Source organism: Pithys albifrons, chromosome 5, assembly GCF_047495875.1.
Source record: "Pithys albifrons albifrons isolate INPA30051 chromosome 5, PitAlb_v1, whole genome shotgun sequence".
NCBI lineage: Eukaryota > Metazoa > Chordata > Aves > Passeriformes > Thamnophilidae > Pithys > Pithys albifrons.
Window position 1 is genome coordinate 63,797,625 of NC_092462.1, and position 21,546 is coordinate 63,819,170.

The following is a 21,546-nucleotide window of genomic DNA, read 5'->3' on the forward strand; positions in this document are numbered from 1 at the left end:
AACTAAAGATGTTTGACTGCTTAGTCTCAGAACAGGCAGCCTAAACCAGGAATTTAAAACAGATGGATCCATTCAAACAGTCTCAAAGATCTCCTGCATTATACCCAGAACCAGGAGCCCTGCAGAAGTACATAATGTTACTCTGAGAGGTTTTTCACTCCATTATGAAAATTATAAACCACAGCAATGCCATTAGCTAAATTGCCAAAGGACACCTATAGAATTAGAATAAGAACAAGAAATCTTTATTTTAGGTCAATGAAAAGTCTCCATTTACAAGCAGGTTGCTAGTATAGGAGTCAGTACCATTCCAATCTATTATATGTAGTCCAGTCAAAAAATACAAAAAAATGAGTGTGTGCAGTACAGTTACTGAGTGTGTGAGACACAGAAAAAGGAGAAACAAAGAAATAGAGAAAAGGCTTTACTTTTATTTTAAGTATTTAGGGTTTGCATTCTTTTTGAGACATCTCAGACTCAAAATAACAACATTCAGAGCATGCACTGTCTAGGTGTGCCACTTCCTCTAGGACAAAGTTGTTTTGAAAAAACTTTATTCACTGCTTGTAAAGTCACAAAATACAACCAACAAACTGTAGACACCTTTATCACATTTGCTTTTTGTGGGTTTCAAGGTCCATTATCATAAGGGATCCCCGTAAACAGCATTGGGGATGGAAACAAAGTAAATGATACGCATCCCTACCTCCAAGTCCATCTCCAGAATCAACCTCATAGATGCTCTCCCCTTCCATGTTGTCCTAGGATGCAGCAGAAAGCAAGCCCTTCATCAAATGATTTGCTCAGGCTCCAGAAGGAAGCTGAATCCACCCACTCTGCAGCCAGCAGATGATATCTTTCAAACAAAAACATAAAAACAAAGCCATTGATCCACTTCTGCTATAGAACGGAGAGGTCATTTTATTTCTCCCTTAAGTTCTCAGCTTTTCAAGACTGTGTGTCAGTTAGTCCTACATCTAATATTGCAGCTCCTTCTATCAATACAGTCTTTTCAGTGAGTATCTGAGCTCCTTTTCCCTTGTAAATTCAGCTGTGATTCACAGTACAAACCCTCCACCCAATATAGAGGTTATATCAGTCCAAATTACAAGACTGTGTTAAGGGAGAAGCCTCAGCACAAGGCCATGTTTATTCATATGGCCTGACAGGACTAGGAATGGGCACTATGGAGCAATATAGTACTCATTCACAGCATTAGCTCTTCTCTGGCACACTGAGAGGAGAGTATTGTGAAACCAAGTCACATTAGGTTTGCAAACAACACAGACTGAAAGGACACAGACCATGTGGGTTCACTTTCTTAAGACCACTCTCATGGTTACTTTAAGTTTAGGTAGAGACAGCACCTCAGTTTAGCAATGGATTTGATTTGCGGATGAGTGTAAAGAAGAAAAGTGTAAAGATGGGTGTGGACAAAAGAATAAAACCACCTCTACATTTATTTAAGAGGACAAAAAAGAGAGCAAAATCTCTTTTGCCTAAATTGAGTCCGAATAGTCATTTTTTTATTACTGTCCAATGTAACTAGTTTTTACCAGCACCTTCTCTTACTGAATAAAAGAGAAATAACAGTGAAAAGAATTAAAAAAAGAGTACTAATGAGTTAGGAAACATCCACATGTTAGTGCCCTTGAGAGGCAAAAAAGGAGACAAAAAGCAATCAAACAGCATGGAGTTACTAGAGTAGTTTTGCAGCAAGCAGAGAACTGTTAGGTCAGATGCTCATGATCTAGACAGCAAAGCAAGGATGAGCTCCAACACTCATCCCCCTGTGAAAGATTTGCCATCCGATTGTTTTTAAAACAAAGGAAAATGGAAACCAAAAGGCATCCAAAAAGAGCATACAGGCTTCTGTCTGCCAGAAATGAACTCAGACAGGCCAAGAACAGACAACACAATGAGAGAATGATGATCAAGAACATGAATGATGTGATACATAAAACTCTGTTCAGGTACCATTAGTAACTCAGAGCTAGTCATGGAGCAATGTACTGGCTATTTCCTTGCCAGTTTCAAAGGAGCAAGTAATTTTTTCTTTGCAAGTCTGTGGCCTTCTCTTTTGTTTTTCACTGTCATTAGAGAGCATGCAAATAGTCCCATGCCAATGCATTTTGCTGAGACAGTGGAAAAGGGAAAAAAATTCTGTATTAACATGAACTGCCCTGCATGTTTTGTTCAACTCCCTTCTTCAACTTCCTATCAACAAGAAAGCAATAAATATAAACAAATCTGTATTCAGACATCAAGTAAAAAAACCACAATAGTTCAAGTACTGTCATTTTGTTGATAAAAAGAAGGGCATACCTAGAAGCCTCACATCAGATGACCTCTACTTCTTCAGCTTCTTCAAGGTTCTCTCTCAGCATCTGCACGTTTTTGCTGATTTTCTGCTGGTTGAGCCAGTATAGGTGTATGCCATGTAACAGAGCATGCATGGCACTGCAAAACACTGAACTCATCACTTCCAGTGCAGTGAAGATTTTAGTACACCCAGCTTATGCTTCTTAAACTTCCATCAGCACATCAAGGTGTTCTTCTAAATCCACATCCATGTTTTTCAGAATGTATGCCACTGCAGTTTGCAAAGAACTGAAGACTGAGAGAGGATCCACGATAATGCTGATTTTTAGTGATGAAGCATCCAATGCAAAAATTTTCGTTGGGTAAAAAAGAAAATCCATACACTTTATTTTAAAAATATGACAATACTTACCAAATAGATAAATGGGACACAACAGATATAGTAACAAGCTCTGGATGAATATTTATGCTCCAAAGGCTGATTTAGGATACTCACAAGGACATAGCAATCATGGCTCTTGTTTAGAAAAGCAAATGCCTTCAAGCAATGAATATTGGATTCCCATGATAAAAGAAGTTTTCTTGTGGATGTCACAGGATTTATTACTATTTTTCCTGGGCAAATGGATCAGATGAGCAAATTAAGAAAGTCAGCCACAGCCCTTCAAACATAAGAACTTTCATTGCAAATTTCCTTTTGGAAAGGTCTTCTTACTCTGCTCAGAACTCGATTTTTACGATAAATGCCACAGACCTCCTGCAGAGCAATACAGAAACATGTTTGTATTGTATAAACTAACTGCTGACCAAAGGACATTGTGCACTGTCTAGAAACTAAACAATACCTTTTTATTTGGGTCTTATGCCTGCATATATGGAAAAAAAGTAACTTGTCCCCAGCATAAATACCTACTTCTACATCTCCTTAGACACACTTGCTGCACACTTAAAGTGTTCACCTATCTGTAAAAAAACATGTGTGCCCTTATGAAAAATCCATCAAGTGTCTCATTTTGTCTTATAGTGGTGAAATAAATGAAGTTGGCATGCCTTTTATTGAAGCCTGTAAGTGTAGAAAGTACTAAATTTCATAACAGTCAATGCATTAGGGTTTGTTACTAAAATTAGGTATCAGTATTGAAAAATACTGATATTTTAGTGCTAGGCTACCAAGACATTAAGTGGAACCAAAGTCTTTGCTGCCTAGTTAAAAATTACCAATATCCTTATGGAAAATGGAGATTAAAAGAAGAGAAACAGAAGAAAACCTGGTTTTAAGTAATTTATTATTTTACATACATTTCACTGTTAAACAAATTAATTGTTCTTTATTACATGCTTGCTGTTTCTTACCAGTTGGCATCTGTACCAGTGTTGCTTTTATTGGCATTTCACTCACAGCTGAACCTTTTTGGGGGGGCGAGAGGGCTAACAGATAAAAAAAACCCTACTGTGTTCTGTGGCTTTGAAAACTTTTTAATTTAAAACTGAAAACAATATGATGCAACAGTACTGAACTCTAGAGCTGTTCAAATGATATCACAACAATGGAGTATCCAGAAAGGTAGAATTCTTAGTGCAGAACTACTTCATGCTTTGCTGCGTGTTTACTCCTTATACAAGGGTGAGAAAAGCTTTCAAGTCAGCCCTATCACACAAGAAAAATTCTACAGCAAAGAAGCAGTGAAGAATGAGGTATGACTAAAGCTGATTTAAAACCGAATGAAGTAATAAGCTTGATACTTCTTAAATTATAGAGCATTACAGGAGTCCTTTGGTCACACAGTTTCATTGTTTGGCAGCTTCTTGCTCCTACAAATCCTTCCTCCTACTAACATCATTTTCCATCATCAGGTCCCATTTTCCATGACCACAACAGAGAATAAAGCCACATGGGAGCAAACACCATCATTTGGTGTGGGCATCTGGTCCTTGATGAAAATGCTATCATGAGAAAAAAAGCCCCAGTGAACATCTTGAGTTTTGTACTCTTAAGTCTTTGTTCGTTATTGGGAAGATGTTTCTGGTGTTAAGGCAACAGGACAGAGATGGAGGCTCAGAAGTCTCAGCAAGACCAGTTGTTCCAAGGGTTGGACTCGATGATCTTGGAGGTCTTTTCCAACCCAACTGATTCTATGATTCTATGATTCACACCTTGTGCCTGAATGTAGTTCACAGAAGCATCCCTGTCAGAGCAAGGCAGCAGGCGGCACAAAGATGAGTCAGGAATGCATAACTAGGTACACATCATCTGTATTTTTCCCCCTCACAGTGCTTACAGAAACCTCACTGCTGTTTTAACCTATGCCAAGCAGTTATGTTCCCAAGTAGATGTGTGAACAAAAGAGCAATAGATAATTCCTGTTATTAGTTGTCTTCTTCTGAGCAGTGCCTGGCTCCAAGGGCTATACAATGAGGGGCACAGAAGTTGCATATGCATCTAAGGAAGTCCAATCAAATGTAAATGACTGCAGTCCCTTGATCTTTCTGAAACAATCTGTTTAGCCCTCTGGCTGCAGATACTGGATTTTGCAGCATTAATCCCCACTAATATAACAGAATACTATAACTAGAGTCTATGTATATTGTAACAACAACACGGGAAAAAAAAGCAAAAAATGTGTTACAAAAATCCAAAGATGATAAGAATACTTTTATTTACATACTTCAAATCTTTGGTAAACTTGACAAGTTTAATTCTTCAATTAAGGTCAGAAAGATCACAGTTTTCCAGATTTCACATCAAGTGCTGCAATAAACAAACATGCCAGAATTCAAACGTAAAAGAAAGACTCAAGTCATAGAATCATAGAATGGTTTGGATTAGAAAGGACCTTAAAAGATCATCTATGTGGTGTTTTGGGGTAGGAGATGGTTCCTGCAGGTCCCTCCGAGCCAGGGAATGCAGAGAGAGATGTGTTCTCTCAGAGACTGCAGGCAAAAACCTGTTTATCATGCAATCACGAGGGTTTTATAGGATTCTGAGGGGAAGGAGCTGGAACTTGGACAGGATTGGGTAAGGGCTCGGGCAGAAGGAGTGACCTGGGCACTTGGCTAAGCCAACAGGGGAAACAAAAGGATCAAACCCAATAGGAACTAAGGGATTGATAGGATAGAGGACAGATCTTTTAAACTAGAACTTGTACAGTGAAACATGTAACTTTCAAACCCCCACAACAAAAGTCTTTCATGTTTGTAGCTGGTACAGGCCGGGCTGTTTCCCAGCGCCATTCTCTGTATGAGTCTGTATCAGGACTTCTTCTTTCCCTATTTTGTAGTCCTGTTTGTTTCCAACAATCATCTAGTTCCAGCCCCCTGCCACGGGAAAGGACACCTTCCACTAGACCAGGTTGCTCAGTGCCCTATCCAATGTATCCTTGAACACTTCCAGGGTTGGGGCATCCTGTTGATTCAGTACCTCACCACCCTCACAGAAAATAGTTTCTTCCTAACAACATACACCTGCCCTCTTTCAGTTTAAGGCCATCACCCCTTGTCCTGTCCCCACATCCCCATGCGCAAAGTCCCTTTGCAGCTCTCTTGTAGCCCCCTTCAGGTACTGAAGGGCCACAATAAGGTCACTCTGGAGCCTTCTCTTCTCCAGGCTGAACAACCTCAATTTTCCCAGGCTTTTCTCATAAGAGAGGTGCTCCAGTCCTCTGACTATTTCAGTCACTTCAACAACACACTTCTCTGCTAACTCAAAAACTCCAGCAGTCCCAAATACATGTGGGTGCACTTTTGCAAACAGACAGACTTTCCTCAAATGTACACTGTCGACTCGTGCCCATAAACCTCAGAGGGCCTTTTTCAGGTAGCTTATACAATGGATGGTTCATCTGCCTTCATCTCCCTCCATTCTCTCCTCTCTGTGGAATGCATCGTAGAGGGCACCACAGGTGAGACTGCTTCCCTCTCCTTGCTCACCAGTCTTTTGTGATCTGTTTGGTGGAAACACTGGGTTTTTAGTAGTTTGCACTGAGTGTTATTGGAAAATGGATCTATGCTGAGAAATACTGGGCATGAAAGGTGATTGCAGAGAGGCTTTGCAGCTTTTAGGAAAACATCTAATGTCAAGAAGGATGCAAAAGTAGAATACCAGATCTGTAGCACTCTTACGTTGTTACACTAACCTTATCACAGGAGCAGAATAAAACTGATGGTCAATCCTTCCCCTGTCTTGGGGCAGGATATGAAAAAAGAAAAAAATCTGAAAATCTGTACCACTACATCAATACAGAGGAAGCCAGTGCCACATCTCCTCTGAAAAGGTTGTTTCTCAGAGTGTACCAACAGGTGGATCTACAGTGAATACTCAGTGATCTATCTGTACTAGTCCTGTCTCTCTGCAGGCAGCCAACCTCACACAAGGAGTCCTGCTCAACTAGTTATTTTTGCTTTCTCTTCATTTCCCTCATTTGTCATAAGAATTTATTCAAAGTTAATGAATCAGTCCAAAATGTCTTCATACATATTTCAGTGTTTTCCAAAAAAAGAAATTCATATTTTAGAAATGGGCATAAATCTTGTATGCAGTCAGGCATAACCATGCTTGAGTTGTCCTGCAGTAATACATTAACAACAAGCCTTCCTGACTACCAGACTTGCTAATCGTAATTCTTTCCTAACAAGGCTTTCAGTGAGACTGTATTATTATTCAGAGAAAGTCTGAGTTGAATAGATTCACCCCATTTCACTGCAAAGCTGCAAATTTTTTTAGATATCTCCATATGGAAATCTCAAGAAGTCAAAAGAAATTTTGCTATGGACACGGGCATTTTAAATGCTGACAAAATCCTCAGTTTTCAGAACACCAAAATAAGCCTGCCACTCATGATTTTGCAAAATAAGGTCAGGTGCTAACAAAATACTTTTCCAGAAACAGTCATGAAAGAAAATACATGTATTCTAATCCTGCAAAATGCAGTTCAGGGACAGCGTAAGAATCACTACCAACAGATGAATTTCGCCACTTCATTTCTTCAAAACATTCCCCTGAATTGAGAGATGGAGCAATTTCTATATCTGAAGTACTTCATTTCTACACACATTTTTTTACTCAATAAAATTGATATTTTAAATCCCTACCTGTTTTACTCACCAAACTATTTCACCACACTTATCACACAGTACTTCGCTTTCCAATTGCTTTTCTTCACATACATATTGTGACTGCTGTCAAGAAAAGGCAATTCAGCCTCTGTTTTAATAGAATGGAGTACCACAAAGCATTTGACACACTGCTCTCTTCTTGTGGGCCAGTGCTCTAAGGTACAGTGGGGACTGTGCCCTGCAAACCAAGAATTACGATCAAGCAAAGACAACACACTCTGTTACCTTAGAAAAATAATCTTACAATTTGGTTCATCTGCTAAGAGCAGACACAGTAACTATGACATGTGCAGAAACACTAGAGGCCAAGCTAGCAGTTTTTTAAAGCCACCTGATGATGATAATGATTGTGATCTGAAAACATGCCCTTCATATTAAGGTTTCTGCTCTAGCCGTATGAACTCCAAAAGAGAGGGCAAGAACATCAGAAATATTTTCTTTAAAGATGTGTCTAAGAAGGCAATTTCGGCAACTTGATGTATTAAATAGTTACTGGGAGTCTGTGTATTGCAGCAAAGATTCATCAAAGAGTGAATTTGACATTTACACAAATTGATTGCTGCACACAGTTAATCTCTACTATTGTGACCAACACAAAACACACCTCAAAAGTAAAACCCAACATCACAACCCAGAAAGAACACCTTAAAAACACAACCAGAACATACGTCCTTGATTTAGTGGATTTTCAGTTTACAGTCTAAATACAGACTTCAGTTTAAAAGATTATGTGTTTCAAATTACAGGCAATGTGAACAAAATGGTAGAGTTTTTCTATTTCTAGTAGGACTGTTTCTTTTCAAAGGAAAGAAACTATATTCCACTTTGAAAGTCACATTCCTATTGTAATTAGAAATGACTCTCGGATCATCTACCAGAAAAAAAAAGGACTAACCAAGATATTGATCAAAACATGATTTCAATGAAACTGTACAGAAAATCTGACTTGAAAAAATAAGAAAAAAGTCTTAACAAAAAAGAACTAGTGAAATAAAAAATCTTTATTAGTAGCATAGTTTTACTTAGTAGTTTGCGGCACAAAATCAATTTGCTTTCCTTAAGATTTAGCTGAAAGCCTAAACGAAGCATGCAACAGACACAGAGTGTTTTCTCATTTGCTTTACCATTAATTTTCAAGACAATGTTGAAAAGCTGAATTTATGCCCAGATGTACTTTTTATAACCAACCAAGAGAAATTTAGTTTGTATGCTACAGCAACTGTGGAAATCAATTCTTAATCTATGACCTTGCTTACCACAGCTTGAAGCCTTGCAATAAATAAATGCCTTGAGCCACACATAAGAAACATTTGGTGAATCCGAGACAAATAACACAAATCTATATGTGGATATACAGTAATAGAAAGGTCATATGAAATACAATATTGGCTCTTTTCTTGCTCTAACATAATAATGTTTGAAAGGCAGGACCTGGTAATTGCGTGCATTAATACCCAGGTGGTGAAACAGTCACGAGTACCCATTTTCTTTTCAAATTACAATGTTCATCCTTTTAGAGGACTTCTTGTAGTCTGCCTTTTTTTTAGTGTGGAAAATGCTAGAATGCTTAGAAATAAGGAGACTCTGAAAAATAGCTATTTTCTTTGTCCTAGAATATGCAAAGTCTTTCTCTAAAGCACATTTAAGCTTCCTTGTGAAAACTGTGCAGTGTTTCATAGCTAACAATAAGGAAAACAAATGCCAGAGCTCATGTGTTAATCTGCACTTAGTCACAATTACTCTCTTTTATATGCTGAATCTCTCAAATCCTCATTCTATATGTTATTACTTATTTATCACTGGAGTATAAGCTAAAAGAAAGAATCACCTATAGTAATGTCTCCTTACTAATATTTTACAATTATAGTTCACAAAAAATCCTGTAAACAAACCTGTACTTCCTTAAAAACACACCTTCCGTTCTTGATATATTTGCTTGACTGTAGTCTTTAAAATTAAGTAATACAAAATATTTCTTGTTCAGCTAATTTCCCTCTTTGTCTCCTTAAACACTGAAATTCAAATGTGACTGACTGACACTCCTTTTGAGATTAGCATGGCATTATCAGTTTGCACAGCAGGTCACCAAAGTAACTGCTGGAAAGGCTTCACTTGTTTAACCCTAAAGAATGTAATCTAGAGTATGAGAAGAATTTGGAGATTCACAATTACCCTTGTATTGGACAAGGGTACACAGAAACCAAATCAGAAAAAGAGGCTTGTTTTCTTTATATAAAAGTTGCAGTTAAAGTAGATCATTAGGTCCTTTCTAATGTTACATTTTCACAGATCCACTAACACTTGACCATCAGAGGAAAAACTGCACTGAAATTCCCAGGCTCATCCTACTTGGTTCTACCTATGAGCACAGGCATACCCAACTAACATCCCAAAACAGCTTGGGAGACTTCTGAACATCTGTTCTTCCAAGAAAGCATTGCCTTCTGTCCTCATTTATTTCAGTCTAAGAGCAACTCATGCCAAGTACTTATTGGTCAGAACTGATGCCTAGAAATAGAGAAACCATCACATTCCAGATGCACACAATGGTTTCGTACTTAAAAATAAGCTGTGTTTCAGCCTACTTCAAAACACAATAAATCTTACTTCAGAACAGACTAAATCTTACCAATAGCTAAAACAAAGCAGGAGGAAGTCTAATTTCACACATCCTTTTCCATAGCTCAAAGGCAGGAATTTTAGCATGGCAATGACCTGTGTTTTACACCTGGCTGGAAAGAAGAACTCACAATCCAAACTGAAGACCCTCAGCAGTGTTTGGCAGATGTTTAAAAAAAAAAAGTATGCAGTTTTCAAATTCCCCAAGATTTTGTGAATTACATTAGCCAGACCTCTCCACAGTTGTCTCTGGCAATGGGCAGCTCACAGCACAGCTGCTGCAGAAGTGGGGAAGCCCACACAGCCTCCCAGAGAGGCAGCCGAGCTGGACTCCCTGAACCACCCTCACCAACGCTGAGACGTCTCCTCAGCACTAAGAGTTACTACAAACTCCCTACCAACTCTACCTGCTATGTCATAGCTGACATTTTAAATTAGTTTCCATGTTACAGTCTTCAAGGCAGTTTGTTCTAATTGCAAGATTATTGTTTGGTGTATTAATTTGCATTGGCAGAAACTACTTCCCCACCAACAAAACAACAAATTTACATTACAATGTGCAGCTCCTTATAACCAATGACCCTTACAAAACAAGTTAAGATTCAGTATTTGTGAAACAAAGCCAAGTATTCACTGCTGGCTCTGTATCAGCATAAATGACTAATTACTTTAATCAGGAAGCTCAAAAGATAACGAACTTGATTTATTATAAACACAGGGGCTTGCCCTCTTATAAAAATTACTTGCTCTGCAGTTCAGGACACATTTTGATTTATGGCACTACTTGCAATTCTCTTATTTTTATTTTAACATTTAATAATGGGTGAAAAATGAATGAACAGTAAACTGGAGCAAGACACATTCCCAGTACACTTTTACTCTGTTCCACAGCAATGCTTATACAGTATCTATATCCTAGTACTTCAATAATAGTAAAAATGCAAAATTATTTTGACAAACATGCAGTGAATGAAAGCTTCATTTGCTCAAGGTTACAGAAACTGCGAATATTCTTGTCTTTCTCCTACATGACCTCCATTATTCAGTGATATGTGACATCTGTTGCTGAGACCAGCTGAACACAATTCAAATCTGGTTTAGCTTGGAATCTCTGAGAGAGTCATAAAAAATCTCTGAGGATAGATTATGAATCAATCACAGCCTAGAATTCCATCAGAGAGAGAGACAGCGAGTCTGAACCAGCTTGAAGTCTGGTAGTAAACAAGAAAATACCTTAACACCTTTGCAGAAAAGCCACTTTGTAGAGCACTTTGCTTTGTCCTGATCCCTGCCCCACCAGTCCTTTACCTCACTAAAGGGCCACTTGTGGACACACAGTGCACTTAAGGCACATCAGGTCCCCATGACAAGGCTTGTAGATTTATTGCACAACATTCAAACTACACAATATGGTGACAAATTTTTACAGCACAGGTCTTTTAAATAAACACAAAAATATCCATGTCAAATCTACTTATACTGAGATTCCAGTGGCTGGGCACTGGAACAAGCTCCCCAAGGCAGGGGTCACAGCACCAAGCCCGAGTTCAAGAAGCATTTGGACAACACTTTCAAGCACATGGTGTGACTCCTGGGGTGTCCTGTGCAGGGCCAGGAGTTGGAGTCAATGATCTTGATGGGTCCCTTCCTACTCAGCCTATTCTGTGATTCTATGATTAAATTGCTTAAGATTCTCTCATCCGCATCAAGTCCTCTAAGTTTGTCCAAACAAGATGACTGCCACGGATTTCCTCTTTCTGCATATTTATGTTGCAGATTTTTGAGGAACCCTCAGGTATATTTCCATGGGTGAAAGAAGAACCAATATGTCAGAGACCAGGAGAAATGTTTTTCGTGGTTCACTGGTAACCAGTGAAGTTCTTTGGCTTAGGTTTTTTCAAGTCATCACTGGAGTCCCAGGGTGTGCAAGACAGTCACACAACTGGGTATGAGTACAGTTGCTCAGTCAGTAACTACAGTGTTAATGATTATCACTGAATCGTTATTTGCAGAAAATAGTGATGAAGGGCAACATGAGAATGTTTTCAATGTGAAGAATGTTATCAGGGACTGGATGATCACCTTGATCTGACTTCAACTCTGAGCTCAGCTGAAACAAACTATTTCTCAGAGCACTGCAACAAATGCATTATCATAAGATAAAGGCAACTGGCAGCCAGGTTCATATTACAGCTGCTTCTTGTGTTGACCAGTCACTGCGACCCCATGTTCTCCCATATATCCTCACTTTGTTGCTTTCGTGTCTTATATTTAACAGTAACATTCCTCTAAGCAGAAACCACCTCCTTCTTCTGTGTTTACAGAACCAGCTGTACCCAGTGACTGAGTGGTACCACCTTATAAATAAGATACACATCTGATCCTGATTTAGGGCAGAGTCAAACGATTCGATTAAATCTCTGCATTATCAAAGGAAATTTTTATTCTTGAGAGTGGGGTTTTTCATATTGACTCATCATGGTTGGTATCTTCTTGATACAAACCTTCTTTTGTATTAAAAAAATCTTTTTTAGTCACCCATCAATCCTGATACATTGCAATTATTACTACTACTAAAAATGTTAAGACTAGCATTTTCACTGGCACTTTTGTCAATTAATCTCATTCCATCCAGCATTTCTTCCAAGCCCAGTGGCACACAGAGAAAGTCTCAGAACTCATAGTGGAATTCTGCAATTTACAAGATATTTGTCATGAGATTACTAAAAGACATCTGCTCTGGTCCAGTAGGGGCACGCATGGGACTGACCTCTGTCACATTCTATAACCACTCACTGATGACCAGATACCAAACCCCACTTCTGCACAGCTGCAGAAAACCACCTGCTGCTACAGTAAGTATGGTAGAGATCAGAAACTATGGGATATCTACCAATATAAGACAAATTCCAGAAGACTGATGGATCTCTTATAGCCTGTGAAAAGTCTGGGAGATACTTATCCAATGTCATGCTACCGTTCATAGTTGCCTGAAACTGCATACACAATTTTTTAGGACCACTGATTAAGATTGTTTGCTTTCTTTGTTGGATTTTTAACTTGTGTAAATGCCTTTCAAATAAAGGTGCCCTCAAAATTTTATGAAGTAAACCATCTGGAGTTCCACTTTTTTTTTTAATCCCCAGTATTAGAGGTCGAGCAGAGAACAAGCGTTCAGAGGAGGATTTGGAACAACTAGAAAAGAATGAGAAATAAAAATTCAAACAGAATCAATACAAAACAAGAAATTCTCATCTACAAAATGAAGTTCCATTATTTTACACAACAAGAAACCATTGATCATTAAATACACATTTGTTGTTTAGATTTGGGTTAATGTGCTGGTTTGGGCTGGGATACAGTTAATTTTCTTCACAGTGGCTGGTAAGGGGCTGTGTTCTGGGCTTGTGCTGAACAGTGCTGATTATACAGATGTTTCTGTTACTGCTGAGCAGGGCTTACATGGAGCCAAGGCTTTCCATACTGCCACACTGGCAAGGACATTGGGAGGGCATGTGAAGCTGGGAGGAGACACAGCCAGGACAGATGATCTCAACTGACCAAGGGGATATTCCAGACCATATGACATCATGTTCAGTATATAAACTGGTGGAAAGAAGGAGGAAGAGGGGACGTTTGGAGTGATGGTGTTTGTCTTCCCAAGTCACTGTTCCATGTCATGGGGCCCTGCTCTCCTAGAGATGGCTGAACACCTGCCTGGCTGCGGGAAGCAGTGAATTAATTCCTTGTTTTGCTTTGCTTGCGTGCACAGCTTTTGGTTTCCCTATCAAACTGTCTTTATCTCAACCCATGAGTTCTCTCTCTCTTATCCTTCCAAGTCTCTTCCTGATCCTGCTGGTAAGAGAGCAAGTGAGTGGCTGTGTGGGGCTTTTTGCTGGTTGGGGTTAAACCACAACAGTTACATACAGAACTATTATGGCAGTGATACTGGCATCCTGAAAATTATCCCAACATGCAAAACTCTCTTAATTCAGCTTATGTTTCAGAAGGAATACTTGTTTTGAAAAAAAAATATTTTAAAGCTTATGTTTCAAAAGGTACCTCTGTTGTTGCAGCATTAAGACTGGAAGCTCACTCTTCCAGGCATTTATTTTGCAACAATCATTTAATTTCATATTTGGTTATGTTTGACAACTCTCATGAGGAGCTAAACACTCTGCTCTGCAGCTACTGTGATTACTGAGAGAAAAAAAAAATAAATAACTTTGAAAATGATAGATCAGGCTCACTGGCAGATCGGTTCTGCTGAGCTCAGCAAGAAGGAAAGGCTGCCTGATATCTGTACCAGTGCAGTCAACCCCAGAGGCTATTCTGACTTGCACTTGCTGGCAAAAGTCCCTAAAGGACCATGTGCCAGCAAGTCCAGTGAGGGAAAAACATCATTCATGTACACACTCAGGTAATGCCAAATCCTTCCCAATTCTAAAAAACTTAAAATAGTAGAAGCTACCACACATTACTTAGGACATCAGTATGCCAGCTTTATCTTCTGTGGAGTCCTCAGTATAGAAGCACTTCACCAAAACAGACAAAGAGAGGCTACACAGAAGGAGGAGGAGGAAACTAAACAGATGAAAGAATTTATCTTTTGTATTCAGAATATTATGGTTATGGTCACAGAACAATGGCCAACATTGCCAAGCACTGCAAGCTACCTATACTGAAAAAATACACCTTGAAAGGCTTATTGGAAAGGTGGGAAGGAGAAGGGGGAGCAGGGAGGCACCAAATATACACAACAGATGTGTGCACACTAAGCCTGCATCTTCAAAATTGCTGCTACAGGTCTATTTATTTAACTTACTCCTACAGAAACACATAACAATCCTAAAGCATTCAAAATAGGAAATGCATTGCAGAGCAGCTTATGTTTCAATAACACAACATGCCGTTTCCCTTTAATCAGATTTGAAAGAGGCAGATCAAAGAGAAAACATTTAAAATTAAATGCAAGACCTTATTCTCATTTGAGAAAAGAAAAATAAGCATATATTTTGCAAATGCATAAATACCTTTCTTATATATATACACACATACATATTGCAAAGTTAAGAGATACATTGGCTTAGCCTGTCCTGTTATGTGTACCCATTCCCATGCTCACAGTTTTATTTTGCTGTAAACGCACCTTTGAAAGCATCAGCTTGCATAGAAGGGCAATAGCTGTTCAGCTCCTGGCATGATAAGGATTTTCTGCCTCTGGTGTCAGACAAGGAGTAAGGTGACCCCAAATGAGTGCACCCTACAGTTTTACTATTACGGTCTTGTCTTCCTTCCCCTTCCCACTATACATGTCTGTCTCTGTCCCATTATTCATCTCCTATTTTTAAATGACAAATAACATTTAGGTTATACCCAGTCTTAGACACACAGGCCATGGAAATCTTTGCTTTGCTGAAATCAGTAATGCTGACTTCAGTGAAATGTTTGGTTTCATACCACAGTGCTCTCTGCCCTCTAGCACAGCACTGGATCTTGTGAAAGACTGAGCAACAAAAGAGGATTTTCTCTATCATCAAACATTCAGTTTAGATTTTACTTCGCTCATGGAAAGAAAGAAAAAGACATACTTTGCTGTCCAGATGAAGCGCAGTGTAACTGGTGACACACTCTGCAGATGATGCGAAACAACATCTCCTGCTCTACAAGGAAAATTCTAAGCTCAGCTGTAAGCCCCAGTCAGCTGAGAAGTAGATCTACTTGTTGTCCCTATTTCAAAACCTTTCCAGGGTGAGAGAGGTTTTGTTTTTTACAGTGTCTTTTGTAGACTTGCTGGTATCAATCACTCCTCCACTCCATTTCCACTCAGTTCTACAGCTGCCTGAAAGAAGCAGTTCAACTGTTTCTTTTGCACAGTGATACTACAAAACTGATCCTGTGAACAGAGAAGACTTTTTCTGTACCTAACATTAAAACAGCAGCATCTTCTCTGGTCACATTCTGATCCTGTGAAGGGAAGTCAATAGCAGGGTCAATGAGCGGAACAGATCTCTGCAACACAGCCTCATTTCTAGGCAGAGTTTCAGCACACAGACCATGTAATCAAGCTAACAGCATAAGCAAAAGAGTATAAATATTAGAAAGAAAAATACCATCATGAGGAAAATACTATAAAAAATAATTATCTCTGTCAATGTAAAACCATCAGCACTGTGGATTAAAAAGTTTTATTACTTGCAAGCTCAATTTGTCTTGCAGCTTTCTTGTGTTCCTCAGAAGTACTCAGCTCAAAACCAGCATGAGATCTGCTCAGAACTTGTGTCTGATTCCCAGCACAAGTTACAGGAAAACACACCTGTACCATTCCCAGCAATGGGGACTATTTCAAACAAGAAATCCCTATACATCCATGAGGAGGTTCGAGGGTTGCATGTTCCCAGTGAGAGTTACAGTGACTGTACTCCCGGCTGTTAAAAGCAGGGCAGGCCAAGGACACAGCCCACACTGCCAGTTTCCTTCTGCACAAGCATTTGGCTGAGAGAACATTTCATGGGGATAGGGGTGCAAAAGAAAGGAGGGGAAGAAAAGGGAAGGAAGAAGCAGCAGCATCATTAATGTAGCAGCACCACCACACAGGGCCCTTGAAGGTCTTCCAGTGTCCTCTGCCCCACCAGGGACAGGACAAGTCATCAGCCACTAGGCAGGAGTGGCGCAGGACACAACACTGAATCAAATACTGCCCATCAGTCCTCCAAACTATTCCTAACCATTCAGAACTGGGCAGCCAAGCCTCAGTTTAAAACAAAAACCCCCAAATAAAACCAACCCAAAATACTGCCAAAAATACAACCAAAAGAACGCTTTACATTTAAAGATTCCTTTTCAATTACACATCAATTCTTTTGAATGTTTTTTTCTGTAGTTCTGGAGGTTGAAGAAAACTGTCCCATTGTGATTTGTCTGACTGAAATGGGCAGCCTTTGCTCTAGCTCTCCTACAAAATTAAGTAAGCTAGTACAGAGATTCTTTTCTCACAAAACAATGTCGGTGTAAAAACTAATAAAAGTACCTTGGAATAAAAAAAAAAACAACAAACCAACAACTGCTATCCAGAATAAATATTGTGCTTCTGAATTTATCTCTACTCTTTCCATCCCAGAGAACAAACCGGAAAACACCTCTCCCAACCTGATCATAAACTTCCAGAATATTCTCTTCTACCTAATTACAAATAAGACTTTGTTTCTTCTGACAAATGACAGAGCACTATAAAGGACATTAGGTCATTCAGTACGTAACACATATATCCACAGCAAAACTTCCAAATTCCAGACATCTTTCCCCTAAGATTCCAACTTGAATTTTTTTTGTTTGTAAGTTCAGATGAATTTCCTCGAATTTTAATCATTGTTTTTCTTCATTACAGATTAATAAAATTAAAGGATTAAAATTTAAGTTCTTATTAAGATGCATCTGTCCCTTAGAACAAATTTTCTTTTTCCTGAAGCATATTCATAAGCATTTTTTAAAAAAGAACATATTTGCTAATTTGCTCCATCTCCCTAGAAGAGCCTAAAGTATTTGATCAAGCAAAAGAAAATCTACCAAAATCCACAGGCCCCTGGCACAACAACCAAGTGCAAGAGAAATTCTCTATCAACTCCAAATGTGGAGTAGATGAGCCTAAGAAAGAAACTGCAAACAGTATTTAAGTCCAAACAAACCTTCCTTTTGCCCCGTAATATGTCACAATTCTAGGGTCTCAGTATTTATTCTGCCAATTTTTCATTTGCTGCATACTAAAGTAGAAAAAACTTACTGAAAATTTAGATTTTATCAACCTCAATACTTTTGAGCTGCTAGTTCTCACTAGCCTTCCTAGGAACGGGAGAATGACAAAATCAAACACTTCACGTGGGGTTTTGCAGTTGATCTGATAGTTTCACTTGACAAAAACAATTCATTTATGAGTCACGATTTTTTGGAATGCAGAGGATGACAGTTACCTGTATTGTATTTGCCATGATGATAATCAGATGGCATCCTCATAAGGGCCCTGAAAGAAGATTTATATTCTCTATCACATTTTCATTTTTGTCTGCATATCTCATCCTCTGTATGCAATATTTTTTCTGCTAAACTGCTTTTAGTTCAAATACTTTCAAATACTGAAATGTCTGAGTTCAAATACTCTGATACAAGATTAAAGGTGACAGTTTCAAAAGCAATTTCAATGGGCCTCAATTTGCTAAGCACTCAAATTAAATGAGTAAGTTGTTATTGTGGGATTTGGGGGACTATTTGCTTGTTTGTTCCCTGCACAGAGTCTGTGATAAGCTATAAATATGTGTATCTTTATTATCCGCATTATAGGAATAGCCAAAGTCTCAGGGAGGGTTGGCTTTATGTATCAAAACAGAAAAACGTATTTCCTGCCCTGTAAGAGTTCACAGCACTGGAAATGGTCCTGCAATGATCTCCATGTGTGGCAACACTTGAACCTTTACAGATGCCATTGTGTTGCTGTGGACTAAATAAATATAAAATCATGCATTTTTCATACACACTGTTACATGGCTGTTGATTGATAATGGTATCTTGGTCACAAACCGCTGGACTAAAACTGCCAATCTAAAGATTAATGGAGGGTAAAAACTTAGTCCTTCATGAAACCCAGAGAGACAGGTGACAAATTCCTTTCTAAAATCCCAATAATTCCAAACAGTAACATGTTAGAAGCCTGTGATAACTGCCTGGTAAATCTATGAAATCAGTTGCACAGTCCGAGAGCTGACAATGAGTTTAATTTCCAAGAGCTTTGGTACTTTATTCTCCCTTTTACTTACAGATGCCAGTGGCATAAAGTTTGGATTAGAAGGAATTTCCTTCTGCTGCATCTTGGCAATTTATTTTTAGAAGTCCATTGCTAACATATGAAACATTTCTAAACACATCAAACAAACACTTCCTTTTGAACAATCTAACATTACACAGTTCTTTCCAGATCATCACACAGAGATCAATATACTCCGCCCCAGCTCCCTTGGATCACCCACATACAAGCACAGATCTCTGTTATCTTCACAGACAGGAAGATAAAAAGGAAAAAATGTTTTAGCATGAAGGTTCCTTACTGTGGCCATTCCAAGTCCGCATATTATTTACTGTGAGCCTAAAGTGTCTCCAATTCCTTTTTTGCAACCTCTGCTCTGACACTTGACCCAAAATTCTGACTATATTCCTTAAACTCTGTTATCTACTGGTTGATGAGAAAAAAATTAGTTTGTAAATTGAGCCTAAAGCCCTGAACCAACTCACTGTAATTCAGGGAAGGTGTTTATAAACCCTCTCTAAAGACTGGTTTAACTTTCTTCTACTCCCAGTTCCCATACATGACCAGTGAGGCTACACAGACTATTAAGTGGAACCTCTTAAGACAGGGATCTATAACCATGAACCCAACGCCAAAGCCTTTTCTTTTGTGATCACAGCAGAAGGAACAGCCTTATCCAAGTCAGGACTCCAGGATGGAGGTTGTGAGGATTATGCTGCTCTGGGTCATATGCTGGCTTACAAGCATGTTCCTTAAGATCAGCATTATTCAATGTAAATACACAGAAAAATCAGACTGCACTAATTAGTATTCACAGAAAGCAAACACAGACAGAAAGATGAATGTATGAATAAAATACAGTGTGAAGAAAACAGTCTCCAAGACCATTCTTTTGTGTTTGCACCGACAATGATTTAACTGTATTTTTGTACTTGAATTTAAAATGAAGTCTATCATAAAAAAGGCTTAAATGTGAAAAGGTCTGTAATTATCTTCAAGGGTTTACATGGCACAGAGGGAGGTCTGAGCTGAAATTCTGGAGTCAGTTCACACAGGTGTGTGGGAGAACTCTGGAGCTCTCTCCATCTTTGTCCATGTCAGCAAGAGATTAGCAATCTGCAGTGCATTCAAAAGAGCTGGAAAAAAATCAAATGCATGTGATTTACTGGCACCCTACAAATGTTAAGTGAGATGACTTAATAGCTAATATGCCTAATATTATACTTCCTAATGCCATGTATTGTCATGACAAGGATCCTCAAACCGTTCTCCACTTAAAATGATCTTACAAATTACTTCCCCAAAAGCACTTTGTCACTAATTTTAATTCTTAACTAAACCCTGTATTCCTTGCTACCCTGAAAAAAAATAATAATAAAAAAAGAGTCAGGAACTGTTTCAGCTGTATACAGAATGAATACTATTCTGATTAATATCCTTTAAAGTAAAAAAATTAAGAAATCTTTGAGGAAGTCTATTTTAGTTAGGAAAATTAACTCTTCTTATTCTTTGATCTTGGGGGAAACAGACAGGAATAATGCTAAATTTATACAATTATTGAACTGTACTATGATCTCTTGTTATCATACCTGTTTACAAACACCACAGAAGATGAGTTAAACAGACTTACAGGCCTCAACTACAAATGACAATCTAGGCATTACAAATCCTTCACACAGGACTTGAAACTACAAAAGTAATTCACCATGACCTAACAGCCTTTCTAAGTCTTTGTTTCCATTTTCTCAATTATAATTCTACATTGGGAGAAACAGAAATACTCCTCACTTCTGAAAACAGAATACTCCTCACTGTATTTGAAGTACGTAGAACTTAACTAACTCCATAAATGTATGTTGCAAACCAGGGCCTAGTGGACTGCACACACCAATATGATGTTCAAGCAAATCCCAAGTTTATTCAAAAACACAGGTAATATATGACCTCATGTGACCCCGCCCTAGGTGCGGTGGTCTGACTCCAATTGGCTGAGGCTGGAAACATGTCCTTTTAAGGTGAAAACGAAACCTGTAACGTGGTCCTCCAGACCCACCTGAATCAGGGCTGCAACAAATGTATATGAGAATTCATTTGCCAAATTCATAGGCACTCATTTTTCTTCTGAAAACTTGCATCAGTCATTAATTCCTCATATAATTTATCATATATTTCTGGTTTGGATGACAACTATCTATTGTAACTGCAATGCATACTCATTATTTTCATATAGTGTGGAATGTCACATGTCTATCTTCAGATAGGCAGATTTCATTAACTGCAAAATAATTTTAAAACGAACATTAGTTTACCAGCTTAATTGGTGTTAATATCTAAATTACACAGTAATTATGAAAAAAGAAAATGTTAAGATATGGCTTTGCAACAGAAACCTAACAGTTCATCTAGATACTGAAAAGCAACATACAGTTCCTTATCAATTTTGGTGCATTTGAAAGCATGCCTCCTGGTCTAGTGCTCTGCAGCTCCTCCTGCACATGTGGATTCCACCAGTAACTACTTTTCTGTACCACATTTACAACCAGGCTGCCTTCAGTAGTTCACATGCCACTTTGTAGACGTGTACAAAAAGCATTCACAAAGTTTCTGGAAACAAAACGGTGCAAAAATCAAAACTGCGAAGATGCCACCCAACCACAAAGAGCTATCAAAATGTGACAGCAACCAGGCAGAACAATGCA

General features: G+C 38.6%; 1 protein-coding gene across 4 annotated transcripts in view; it reads right to left on the reverse strand.

The window, feature by feature from the left end:
* PPP2R2C (protein phosphatase 2 regulatory subunit Bgamma) overlaps positions 1-21,546 on the reverse strand; it is a 193,924-nt gene that overhangs the window by 95,566 nt on the left and 76,812 nt on the right. Inside the window, exon 2 of one of the 4 annotated variants that reach the window (XM_071556839.1) lies at positions 707-856. The exons of the other annotated variants lie outside the window; for them this stretch is intronic. Coding sequence (XP_071412940.1) covers positions 707-755 — 49 coding nt within the window. The 5' untranslated portion in view covers positions 756-856. The remainder of the gene's footprint in view (positions 1-706; positions 857-21,546) is intronic. 4 annotated transcript variants of the gene reach the window in all.